Source organism: Lithobates pipiens, unplaced genomic scaffold, assembly GCF_037356315.1.
Source record: "Lithobates pipiens isolate NorthernLeopardFrog02 unplaced genomic scaffold, aLitPip1_a1.2 Scaffold_27, whole genome shotgun sequence".
Taxonomy (NCBI): Eukaryota; Metazoa; Chordata; class Amphibia; order Anura; family Ranidae; genus Lithobates; species Lithobates pipiens.
In genome coordinates this window covers 90,422,043-90,435,667 of record NW_027507788.1, presented here as the reverse complement: position 1 = coordinate 90,435,667, position 13,625 = coordinate 90,422,043, and the positions used below count along the sequence as shown (strand labels likewise).

Here is a 13,625-nt window from a genome sequence, read left to right as displayed (position 1 = left end):
ATGGGTTAGGAGCGGTCACTGACCTTGCAAACCGTGTAGTCGTCTGGGGGTTTGAAAGCCCCACTCTTCTTCCCTTTCCTTGGGGCCTCTGGGACATATTAGAGCGGAATAGCTTTGATCTATCCCAGAAGTACTAAGTAAAGAAGAGGAAGAAGACTAAAGCTTTTAAATCCCCATGGATTATCACAGATACAAGTGATAAGTGTTATGCCGCGTACACACGATCGGACTTTCCGACAACAAAACCGCTGCATTTTGTCAGAAGGAAGTTGGCTCTAACCTGTCTTGCATACACACGGTCACACAAATGTTGGCCAACAATTACGAACGTAGTGATGTACAAAACGTACGTGATATCTCCATTACAAACGCTAGTTTTACAAGACCGAGCGCTTCTGGCTCGTCCTGGATTCCAAGCATGCTTGTTTGTACTTTGGACTTTTGTCCGACAGGCTTGTGTACAAACGATCGGAAAGTCCGACAAGACACATTTGTTGGCAGAAAATTGGCAGAAAATTTGAGAACATGCTAGCCAACATTTGTTGGTGGAAAGTCGGACAACAATTGTCCGATGGAGCGTACACACGGTCGGACTGTCCGCCAACAGCCTGTCATCCAACATTTCCCATCGGAAAATCCGATCGTGTGTATGGGGCTTAACAGGGACAAGGGGGTGGGTATGGTGTAGGGTATTAGCTCACCTTTTCATTTTTGTGAAAAGGTGAACTTACACTTTAAAAGTGGCCCCATTACTATAGTAGGCTTTAAAAAATGAGCCACAGCTATAAAAGAACAGTACATATAATTACTTTCACGGTGCAAGCCACTCTGATCCTTATGCAGCGTACACATGATCTGACTTTCCGACAGATTGGAATCTGTCGAACAATTTGATCGCGTGTGGGCTCCAGCTGACTTTTTTCCCAAAGTCTGACGGACCTAGAAATAAAACATGTTTCAAATCTATCCGACGGACTAAAAATCGAGAAAACCGTTCATCTGTGTGCTAGTCTGATGGACCAAATACAACACAAGGGCAGCTATTGGCTACTGGCTATTGAACTTCCTTGTTTAGTCCTGTTTATGTCATCACATTCAAAACGAACAGACTTTCGAACGGACTTAGTCTGGTTGTGTGTGGCCAAGTCCGTTCTTTCAGAAAGTCCGTTGGACCTCCTCCAAAAGTCCGTCGAGAAGACCGTCGGACCTAGTCCATTGAAAAGTCTGGTCCTGTGTATGCGGCATTAGAAATCTTCTGCTCAGGTCTGCAGGGATATCGACACTTTAGAAAGTATCAATTTTTGGGATCATCCACGACTCTCACTGGTTCCTCCTGCTTACCTACATGACACATCTCTAATAGGTGGAGGTTGAGGGGGTCACCTATGGGAGCTGTTGGGGATCTAGGAAATCTACACCAAGTTTCAGACTTGAACAAATGACAGTTTTTCAAGGATTGGAGCAGAATTTGGGAACACATGCAGCAGAAATAGTATTATTTCACACTGCACTTGTACTGGCTTAATTTTTAAAGCTTACTATAGTGACAGGGTTGCTTTCAAAAAAATAAAATGAACATCACACAGGAGTAGCATGACCTGTAAAGTACATTTTCCACAAGCCTTCCTCACTCAGGAAGCAGTAGTGCTCAATTGCACTCAAAATGTGAAGTTCTGCCATATTCTCCACTACCTTGATTTTTATTTGAGCCCTCAGTAGTCAATATAAAGAAGTTCTGGAACTCAGAACTCATGATTTCGGGTCACCTGATCGCTGTGCTAGCCACTGATTGGCTACCACAGTGATCAGTCACTGTGAAGCCCGCCCCTGTGTTTCTCTTTCTGTGAATGGAGAGGAAAGATAATATATCTTTCTCTTTCCTTGCAGAGAGAAATAAAAATGTGTGTAAAAAATAAATAATAAAAAAATAAAGAAAATCTAGGATCTAGGTTAATGCCAGGGTTAGTATAAGGGTCAAATGTCAAGGTCAGGGTCAGTATATTTTGGGCAGGATTTTTTGTTTTAATTTAATTATTTTTTTATTAGCATTAGTGTCAATGTATTTTAGGTAGAAAAAAAAGAAAATTGCACACTACTGCTTCTGGGCTGTACTACAGGTACAAACAAATAGCATACACATACACTGTAATGTCAAAAGTATTGGGATGCCTGCCTTTGCATGCACGTAAACTTTAATGGCATTTCAGCATTAGCCCGTAGGGTTCAATATTGAGTTGGCCAACCCTTTGCAGCTATAATAGCTTCAACTCTTCTGGGAATGGTTTAGGAGGTTGTCTATGGGAATGTTTGACCATTCTTTCAGAAGCACATTTGTGAGGTCAGGATGTTGGAGAGAAGGCCTGGCTCACAGTCTCCGCTCTAATTCATCCCAAAGGTATTCTATCGGGTTGAGGTCAGGACTCTGTACAGGCCAGTCATGTTCCCTCATCCCAAACTCGCTCATCCATGTCTTTATCTACCTTGCTTTGTGCACTGGTCTATTTGGTGGGGGGGGGGGGGTTATGGTGTGGGGTTGTTTTTCAGGGGTTGGGCTTGGCTCCTTAGTTCCAGTGAAGGGAACTCCTAAAGCATCAGCATACAAAGACATTTTGGACAATTTCATGCTCCCAACTTTGTGGGAAAAGTTTGGGATGGCCCCTTCCTGTTCCAATATGACACAAGTCTGGGGTGGAAGAACTTGACTGGCCTGCACCTCAACCAGATAGGACACCTTTGGGATGAATTAGAGCAGACACTGCGAGCCAGACCTTCTCGTCCCCATCAGTGCCTGACCTAACAAATGCGCTTCTGGAAGAATGAGCTTATGCCGCATACACACGACCGGACTTTCCGACGGTGTTCTCGACTGACTTTCGGCAGAGGTCCGACTGACTTTCTGAATGAATGGACTTGGCCACACACGACTGGACTAAGTCCATCAGTTTTAAACGTGATGACGTAAACGGAACTAAACTAGGAAGTTCAATAGCCAGTATCCAATAGCTGCCCTTGCGTCGTATTTGGTCTGTTGGACTAGCACACAGACGAACGGTTTCCCTGATTTTTAGTAAGTCGGGTAGATTTGAAACATTTTTTATTCAGTTTAAGTCAGATTAAGTCAGCTGGAGTGCCCACACGATCGAATCGTACGACGGATTCCGGTCCACCGGATCAAGTCTGCCGGAAAGTCTGATCGTGTGTACGCGCCATTAGACACACTCCTAAACCTTGTGGACAGAAGAGTTGAAATTATTATAGCCACAAAGGGTGCGCCAACTCAATATTGGACCCTACGGATTAAGACAGGGATGCCATTAAAGTTTATGTGCGTGCAAAGGCAAGTGTCCCAATTCTTTTGATAATACAGTGTATGTGTTATCGTGGGTGATGCACTATGTACAGAGTGCAGTGTTCAGGGGTGTACTGAGTGCAGTGTTGAGGAGTGAGCTGCAAATTACATGATTAAACATTCAATCTTAAAACATTTAGGCCTCTTTCACACGGGACGGATCCGTGATGATCTGCTCCGTGGACATCCGCTTGCTCAGCGGGGAATAGCTCAGTCGATCCCCACTGAGCAGGAAGATGACAGGTCCGTCTCTGCACACTGCGCAGGGACGGACCTGTCAGAGCGCCGCTTTCCCCTATGGGAGATCGGATTATGATGGACCACAGAGTCCCTCATCACCCAATCCGATCCTCAGATGGATGGAAAAGTAGTTTTTTTGGATCAGCGCGGGTCGAATGTCAGCGGACATGTCACCGCTGACATCTGACGCTCCATAGAGGTCTATGGAGCAGCCGTTTAGGTCCGCCTAAAAAGTTGACAAGCGGACCTGAACGGTTTGTTCGTGTGAAAGAGGCCTTAGATTAAAAGCTTCCTCAACTTTATTGTAACCAAACTAATTTTAGAAGTATAGGTCTCCAAATTATGTAAACACTGCTGGTTCTGGGCAAGTCATATAGTGAGGCAGTACTAAAAGAAGAACTGCACTGCATCTGAGCACCACAAACCAAAAAATCGATTTAATTCATTTTTAATATTCAAAGAAAACTCCACCATCCATTCATGTCACCTTTCTTTATTTTGCTGAGAAATCATTTTGCAAAAACACCCCACTAGCATTTCTAGCCATGGTCATCTTGAGTAAGGGCAGATAATTCATGTACCATTTAGATCCTGGAATCCATCTGCCCTTAGTTCAGGCATACAGGCAGGAGGCCGGGTCCTCTTCACAGAGCTGAATTTCTGGCCTAATATGTTCAGGGCCTAACATTGCAGCACATTGAAGGAGCACCTGCCTTTTTTGTTGTCCTCCCATTCACTGATAAGTCCTTGCATTCTTTTTACAGAGTGTAACATTATCTGAATGGGGCAGATGATCCTGTCATTCATCTGCCTCTCCCCTATTCACAGAATGTGTTGTATTCTGTGAAAATAATGCAACAATGTGTCAATAGAGGAGAGTACAGAAAGGGTCAGGCTTCCCCTCTTAACTTCTTCAATGTAATGCAATATTGGATCTGAAGGATAAGTTCAATTTAAAAAATAATAATAATAAATGCACATTTTTTCAGGTCTAAAAATGTGCATTTATTTATTTATTTATTTTGGAGCCTGTAAAGAAGGGGCAGGCACCCTGGGGCCCCGCAGCTGTTGTGGAACTACATTTCCCATGAGGCATTGCAAGGCTGGCCATTATAATTTCTCCATGATGGGACTTGTAGTTCTGCAACAGCTGGAGGGTCCCAGGTTGCCTACCCCAGCTGTAAAGTATTGCACAAACGATCAATAGAACATTGGTGCCATGCAGGTCTCCTGCAGATCGGTCAGTATATCTGTGTGCCAAACATCCCGCACAGGCAAGCAGATACAATCTGATAGGAAGAATCAATGAACTATCACTAATTAACACTAATTAACACTATTAAGACCTACAAGCCAACAGCCGCAAAGGATGTAGTAGTTCATTCATACAGAGCTGTGTGAATAAATGACGCGGTGATGTGGGCGGAACCCCACGCGGCCGCGCTGGTTTAAAAAACCGACAGCTAGTATGGGGAGTGTAACCCCGTACTGCTGTCATGGGGGGGGGGGGGGGGGGAATCAGGCAGAAGCTGAAGCATTTGGGACATATATGTCCCACCCTAAAAACAGATGGAATGTGTAACATGTGCCCAAAAGTGAACTTATCCTTTAAGCTCTGCAATGCCAAAAGTTGGGCATCACTATAGAGAATATTTCTATAGGAATCATCAGCATGCAAGAAGTGGGTCATACTTCAGATAAATTATGTAACTTCAGCTGTAACAAAAAACATCTTTTCAACTTCTGACTTTGCAATCTCCTTAAGATCTACAATTATTTATTGCAATTGCCTGCCTCAGTGACAGCACAAGGTCATCCAGCGCCCAGGGCAAAGATGCCAAACTGTGTCCCCTTGCTTAGGGCCAGGGCGCCCCATCCCTGCAAAAAACCATTGCGTCCATTCTTTTTAGGTTTGGTTTTGGATACTAGAACACCTGTCACGTTTGTATTGCTGTATGTTTGCCTCTCTATTTGTCTTGGTGACTATCTTCCTTCTCTATTTGTCTTGGTGACCATTACAACTGAGAGTGTCAGTAAGGTTCGGTTCACATATATGGAAATTGGATGCCTTTTCAACCTCATCCAATTTCCATAACATGTGAATCTGACCAGCTTTCATTGGAGCTGGTTAACACATGTGCGGGGCAGCCACGGTACAGTTTTAAAAAGGGTCCTGTGTGTTTTAGGGTCCGGTTCAAGTAAAAATTCACAACTGAATCGCACCTGAACCGGTGAACAGAACCGCACCGGACTGCCATACTGAAACCATGGCCGCAAATGTGTGAACCAAGCCTAAAGGAAAATTTTGAGTTGTCTTTAGAACAGGAATTGAGAAGAAATCTTTTAGTGAAGACACTTGTTCTGGAGACACTGGTAACAACCAGGGATTTTCCTCATTTCCTGTTGTGCCTATAGGACAGGAAGTGAAGAAAAATCTCCCAAATAGAACACAGATAGTAAAAAAAAAGAAAAGAAAAAAAAAGAAAAGAAAAAAGGCAAGGGTTATAACCATCCTTTATTCTATCCAAAATAAAACCAAAAAATGGCCTTGGTTCTACTTTAAAGAGTACTTTAGGGAGAGTGGATGAGATAAGGAGTTTTAGTTATTAATGCAGCTTTAAACAGAAGTACAGCTGAAAAATATGAATTTTTCTGGCCATTAGGGGTTCCGTAGAGAGAAGGCGCCTTTCATAATCAGCTGAGGACAGAAAAATACATCACTCCCAATCATACAGCTCTGCAGCAGCATGGAATGATTGATTTGGGTAGAGCGGAGTTCTCAATCATCAACCAGGTGGACTAAAGTGGTACCTATGGTTGTTATTCTTTGAGGTGTAATACAGATGAAATCTTTCACATCTTGTATGCGGTTGGCTTAATCTTGGTCGTTTGTACTTGTTACAGGAAAACATGCCTTTGCACTTCTCTATGGACAGCAGCACTCTGTCTCAGTCCAGTAGAGCAGGGAGACACAGGACACCCCTAGTAATTATAGTAGAGAATTCCTCACCCTTCGCTCCCCTCAGCACAAAGCCGAATCCTTCGCTGTCTTTCTTCTGCAGCAGCACAGTCTTTTCTTTAATGATGTAGTCACTGAAAGAAGAACAGCAGTGTTAGTGAGTACGGCCGGAGGTGTAACTAATTCACAGGGCCCTGGTGCAAAAGATAATGGAGCAACTACAGCCAAAATGTAAAGTAAAATTCATACATGGGTACTGGAATTTAGCCAAAAGGTCTGTAAAAGGGTATACATACTGGCAGAGGTAAATAATGGCACTAAAGGTGTCCTGCATAAGCACAAATTATGGACCCCCCCATTGAACAACTACTCAAGTACAAACATATTTGTGGTAGATAGATAGATAGATAGATAGATAGATAGATAGATAGATAGATAGATAGATAGATAGATAGATAGATAGATAGATAGATATGATACACTGATCTTGCTCATGGTTCATACTATGGAGCTGGGTTCAGACAGAGAACATCCCCCTCACTTCTAGTCACAATAATGGAAAGCATTCTGCATTTCCCAGTACAAGAGGTACATGCTGCCCGAAAAATCTCCCTATTACAAACCAAGAGCATGGCTGAAGCATCGTGAACAATGCCTTCAGCTTCTCTCCTGCCCTTCAACTGAGAAATATCCAAGTCTATGTAAGAGCTAATGGGGATCCCAAGACCAGTCCAAATCAAATACAGCATAAATGGGTCCAATACAAGAGTACAAGAGGTGATTGCTGCTGGAAATCATTGGATATTACAAACCAAGAGCATGGCTGAAGCATGATGAACAACGCCTTCAGCTTCTCTCCTGTCCTTCAACTGAGAAATATCCATGTCTATGTAAGAGCTTATGGTGATTCCAAGACCAGTCCAACTCAAATACAGCATTAATGGGCCCAGTATAAAAGGTGCTTGGTGTCGACTGCATTGGATATTAAAAACCAAGAGCACGGCTGAAGCATCATGAACAGTGCCTCCAGCTTCTCACCTATCCTAAAACTGAGCAATATTCAAGTCTATGTAAGAGCTTATGGGGATCCCAAGACCAGTCCAACTCGAATACAGCATAAATGGGTCCAGTACAAAGGTACAAGATGTGCTTGCTGTTGCAAATCATTGGATATTCCAAACCAAGAGCATGGCTGAAGCATGATGAACAAAGCATCCAGCTTCTCATCTGCCCTATAACAGAGTAATATCCAGGACTATGCCCAGCCAATGGGAATCCCAAGACCTGCCCAGTTCAAATACAGCATAAATGAGCCACTAAGTCCCAGCAGGCAGAGTTTGGGCAGATAATGCTCTTTCACATTTTTATTACATTAAATTTGGAGATTTGAATATTACCCACTAGAGGGAGATCAGTATTTAGCTCAGCCTTCTTCAGGTGCCTGGCTTAACAATTGTTGAGATGAGATATCAGTCACACAAGGAGTGCATTGTTTTTGGTTGGCCGACTCACAGACTTGTATTGTACAGGAAAAAAAGGCAGTGGGAAAACCAAAGACACCACATCCCAAATTCTACACACAGTATATACCACATTCAAAGAGTATGGGCTTTTAAATGGTGCCAAACTGATATAAAAATGACATTAAGCTAAACTGATAACAATGATTGCTTTAATGGCACCTGCACTCTTTGATTGTGGTAAACATGTATTGTGAGAAGGGGTAGTAAAGTTCAACTATTCTGTAATATACGGCAAAACTGAAAGCAGAGTTTGTGTAAGTAATGAGAAAGCTTGCCTGATAATATACAAACAAAAATAAAAGTAAAATAATTTTATTTTTAAATGTTAACACTCACGTGTTTAGCTTGTGATATTGTTTTAACACATTGATAACTTTACTCGTATTATATTGATCGCATTTTTGACAGATTCATGTAGAAATAAAGAAATACTCAAATATAGATTTGATAGTTTCAAACAATCTTGAAGTGTAAAATAATTATTTATCCACAAGGAAAATAATTATTTAAAATTTAAATGGATTTTTCAACAGCATGTATTGCTCTGTTTCAATGAAAATGATCACAGCAAGTTCTTACAAGTAACCGGAAGAAACAATCCTTTTATCAAAAGAATTGTTATACACAAAGATCATACACTGCCTTTAAATTAGAGAAGGGGAAGGCTACAACCCCTCTCAGCTTTCTATTGGTGTCTCAGATAACAGTAAAAACCTCAAAGGCGGCTAATCCTTCTCCACTCTTCTAAAACAAAACAAAAATGATAATAGAGTTTGGCTTGACACGCACTTTAAACTTAGGCCTTCTGACCTTGTGGGTCCAGAAGAAACTGTCTCTCTGAACACATTGTAATTACATATTCAGGTAAATCTCACATACACTAGATTACCAAAAGTATTGGGACACCTGTCTTTACACGCACATGAACTTTAATGGCACCCCAGTCTTGGTCCGTAGGGTTCAATATTGAGTTGGTCCACTCTTTGCAGCTATAACAGCTTCAAATCTTCTGGGAAGGCTGTCCACAAGGTTTAGGAGTGTGTCTATGGGAATGTTTGACCATTCTTCCAGAAGCACATTTGTGAGGTCAGACACTGGTGTGGGCGAGAAGGCCTGGCTCACAGTCTCCGCTATTGGTTTGAGGTCAAGACTCTGTGCAGGCCATTCAAGTTCCTCCACCCCAAACTTGCTCATCCATGTCTTTGTGGACCTTGCTTTGCTGAGTTTATTATTCCTTATTCTTTTATATCCCTTATTATTTGTAAACAGTAATTCTTTAGTAAAGGGGGCCTTTAGGAAGCACATCATGCTTGTCGTGTGTGACTAAGGTCTATGTCAGTCTAATGGTCCTGTTGCCGCTAACTAGAAAACTCATCTGCTTCTTCTGTGTTGCTCTCTCTTTGTCCAAAACACTGCAGAATCTCAAATACCAGTAGGGGAGCCACCATAAAGAAATGTCTCACTGGTCCAGCAGATGACAGTGTGAAGCTGTAGACAAGGGTGAGTGGGGCCTTTGCTCTCCTAGCAATCCTGTTGCTGGGGTGTTTCCAAGATGAGGTGCTCGATATGGATCCTCTACCAATAGAAATGTAGCCCTTTAGTGGAGATACATTTCTGGGGTTCGGAGGGTCTCCACAAAGTGTGGCCCCTCAAAAATATTGGTCACAGAAAGGACAACACACACATTTCAGGGGCCCATAATTCTCCCTTCCCCAGGGTTTATGTGGAACATTACCCATTTTAAGGAAGGTTCTCTCTCTTGTCCCCTGCCCTCTTACACATTTGGCCAAAAAATACATATTTAAAAAGTAAAAAAATGTAAACATTGTTTTTTCTTGCTTGCTAAATTCCAACCTAGACCAGGGAAATTAAAAAGGAGTTGGTACACAGTATCCAGTCAGTATTAAGTAAATACATAAACATATCAAATAATACATACTGTATATAGACATTATAGGGATTATAATATGATACAAATCAGTAGTGTTGAGAGCAAAATGTATTGTTCAAGGGCCTGATCAACAAATATAGTATAAAAAAACTATGTTGATAATTACATGAGTTCATCAAATATTGGGAACATATTCATCACAACTAGGCTAAATGACAACACATTGACAATATTGGTAATGATTTAAAGGATTGTAAACACTTGCTGTTTTTCACCATAATGCATTAAGGTGAAAAAACCTCCTGTGCTGCAGCAATACCCCTGAGGCCCCCTTATACTTACCTGAGCCCCGTAATTCTCACGACGGGAACGATTACACCAGCTCTGGCCGGTGTCTCGTGTCCTGATTGGATAGGTTGATAGCAGTGTAGCCATTGGCTCCAATTGTTTTATTAAGTTAAAAATCAGTGACTCCAGCGCTGTAGGAGGTGATTTCACTACCACAGCTAAAAAAAAAAAAAAAAAAATGGTGCATGTATGTCCAACATTAGAAGTGGGTGGATGAAGGGCGGTATTCTAATGGTGGGCATACCCACCAATCACTCTCTTTTTTTCGTTCATCCTACAGGCTGCATGAAAAAAAGAACATTACAACATATGCCCAACAAGGACCAGCAACATACTGGTATGTTGCTGGACTTTGAGGAAATTGAGGTATTCCAAAATGGGGTAATTTGGGGAGGGGGTTAGTGCTATGTTGACATTTCATGGCCTCCGAAACTGTGATCGGTAGTGAGCCCTTAGAAAGCCTGAAGTCAGTGATTGGTTTTCGGGGTCCTGTACACAGCTAGACTCCCAAAAAGTCTTACATATGTGATAGCCCCATACTCAGGAGAAACAGCAGAATGTATTTTGGGGTGTAATTTCACATATGCCCATGGCATGTGTGAGCAATATATCATTGAGCGACAACTTTGTGTAATTGTTTTTATTATTTTTTTGTCCTTTTTCAATCACTTGTGACAAAAAAATAAAATACTCAATGGGCTCAACATGCCTCAGTGATTTCCTTGGGGGTGTCTACTTTTTAAAATGGGGTCATGGGGGGGGGGGATTGTACTGCCCTGCCATTTTAGCACCTTAAGAAATGAGATAGGCAGTCATAAACTAAAAGCCGCGTAAATTCCAGAAAATGTACCCTAGTTTGTAGACGCTATAACTTTTGCGCATACCAATATATGCTTATTGACATTTTTTTTTTTTTTTACCATAGACATGTGGCTGAATACATGTTCGCCTAAATGTATGTCTAAAATTTAGTTTATTGAAATTCTTTTAATAACAAAAAGTAGAAAATCTCTTTTTTTTTTTTCAAAGTTTTCTTTTTCCATTTATATTTTAAAAAAATTAAATCGCAGAGGCAATCAAATACCATCAAGACGCAAATTTTGTTTGGGTACAGCATTGCATGACTATGCAATTACCAGTTAAAAAAGCGCAGTGCCAAACCGTGAAAAGTGCTCTGGTCATCAAGCCCACACACTTGTAAGGGGCCCGAGAGTCTAGAAGGGCCCTGCTGTCTGGAGGGGATGAGAGAAGGTAAGGAGGACTGCATGAAAGATCTGTGGCTGCGCTGGCTTTCAGAATGTGTGTGACTCAGCAGCTGCTGCTGTGTCACTGACATTGGACTCTTTGCTGCCACCTCTGGTAAATCCCAGCATGTGCACTCCTCGTGTGTTTTGCACAAGAGCTGGGACCAGGAACAGCACCTTCCAAGTAAGGACTAATGTACAACTGAAGAGGAATGGGGGTGGGGTGGTGTACATGTGTGTGCCTGTGTGTGTGCCTACGTGCATGTGTACATGTGTGTGTCTGTGCACATATGTGTGTGTGCCTGTGTACATGTGTGTGTGCCTGTGTACATGTGTGTGTGTGAGAGGGGCTTAGAGTATACAGATGTGAGGGGGGCTGAGAGCATACAGGTGTTAGGGGGGCTGATAGCATACAGGTGTTAGGGGGCTGAGTGCGTACAGGTGTGAGGGGGCTGATGGCGTACAGGTGTAAGGGAGCTGAGAGCGTACAGGTGTCAGGTGGTCTGAGAACATACAGGTGTGAGGGCGGCTGAGAACGTACAGGTGTTGGGGGGGCTGAGAACATACAAGTATGAGGGGGTTGAGAGAGAACATATGTGAAGAGGGGCTGCGAGCGTACAAGTGTGAGGGGGGCTGCGAGCGTACAGCTGCTGGTTTGAGATGTCTCTTTTGGGCAAAATATAAATATGAAAGCACTGATGACTTATAATACACTTTTCATTTTTATATATGAAGTTGTAAGTGTTAAAATAAAAGGTGTTTGCACGGAAGGACTTGATGGGATGGCTAGTGGGTGGATTCGGTGGGACGGCCAGTGGGCAGGCCCTGGGGAATGTTGGCAGTCAGGCCTGGGGGGGGCCAGGCCTAAAGCAGTCTAAGGGGCCCCGCAATTTCTGGTGGCTGCCCTGCTGGTCATTGAGCAGCCAAATCTTCTGATGCTGAAGTGGTTAAAATCAAAATTTTCTTTTGCCAGAGACCAACCTGAGCTTTCATACTATAAGTGATACACGCCACAGGTGTAAGGGTGGGCATTATTAACAGACACATTTTCATGTCCCAGGCGTAAAAAATGAGTCAGCTGGAAATATCTCTGAAGCCAGATGCAGAGGTGATATTTCAAACCTCTAATAGGCTCACTGCTTTTCTCAGATTCCACCATGACTCACTGCTGGAGTCAACTTTTGTTTGTTTCAGTAACTGAAAACGAAACAAAAATAGTTTGAAAACATTTTTATTAAATAGGCAAGCGAGAAAGAAGGGTAAGGGCCGGTTCACACTGCAGGCGCGGCGAGGCGTCTCCGACTTGCCCCGCCGCGACCTGCGGCGGCCTCTGCGGCGACTTGCAGATGACTTCTGAAGTCGCCCAGAAGTAGTACAGGAACCTTTTTTCTGAGTCGGAGCGACTCGAGTCGCTCCTCTCAGAACGGTTCCATTGTACAGAACGGGGGCGACTTGCGGGAGCGAGGCGAGGCGAGTCGTGTCGCCTCGCATCGCCCGCTGTGTGAACCGGCCCTAAGAGTATCTAGTATATAGGCCCAGCTTAATAAAAGAGATGGGGTATAAAGCCTCCTGTGTTACAGTAACTGTCTTCTGCGGGCCTATCCAAACATATTCAATAAAAAGTTCCTGGTTGGAGACAGGTGGAGTAACTTTGGCAATTTTGCCAAAGCGAAAACTAATTTTAGCTAATTGAATGGAAAAAAAGAAAAGAAAAGAATATACATTTTTTCCTTATTTATAGGGGTTTATTTACTTGGGGGGTTGCAAAGTTTAGCTTTTAACCACTTGCCTACTGGGCACTTAAACCCCCTTCCTAACCAGGCCAATTTTCAGCCAGCGTTCATGTTAAAATGTACCCATATGAAATTGTTTTTCACACAAATAGAGCTTTCTTTTGGTGGTATTTAATCATTATTTGGGTTTTTATTTTTTGCTAAACAAAGAAAAGATCAAACATTTTGAAAAAAAACACTGTTTTCATAGTTTGTTACAAAATGTTGCAAATAGGTAATTTTTCTCCTTCATCGATGTGCGCTGATGAGGCTGCACTGATAAGCACTGAAGTGGCACT

At 42.6% G+C, this 13,625-nt stretch overlaps 1 protein-coding gene across 2 annotated transcripts in view; it reads right to left on the bottom strand.

The window, feature by feature from the left end:
• Positions 1 to 13,625, bottom strand: part of SHANK1 (SH3 and multiple ankyrin repeat domains 1) — a 933,614-nt gene that overhangs the window by 74,164 nt on the left and 845,825 nt on the right. For both annotated transcript variants that reach the window (XM_077457204.1, XM_077457205.1), the window contains exon 15: positions 6,600 to 6,682. In XM_077457204.1, coding sequence (XP_077313330.1) covers positions 6,600 to 6,682 — 83 coding nt within the window. The remainder of the gene's footprint in view (positions 1 to 6,599; positions 6,683 to 13,625) is intronic.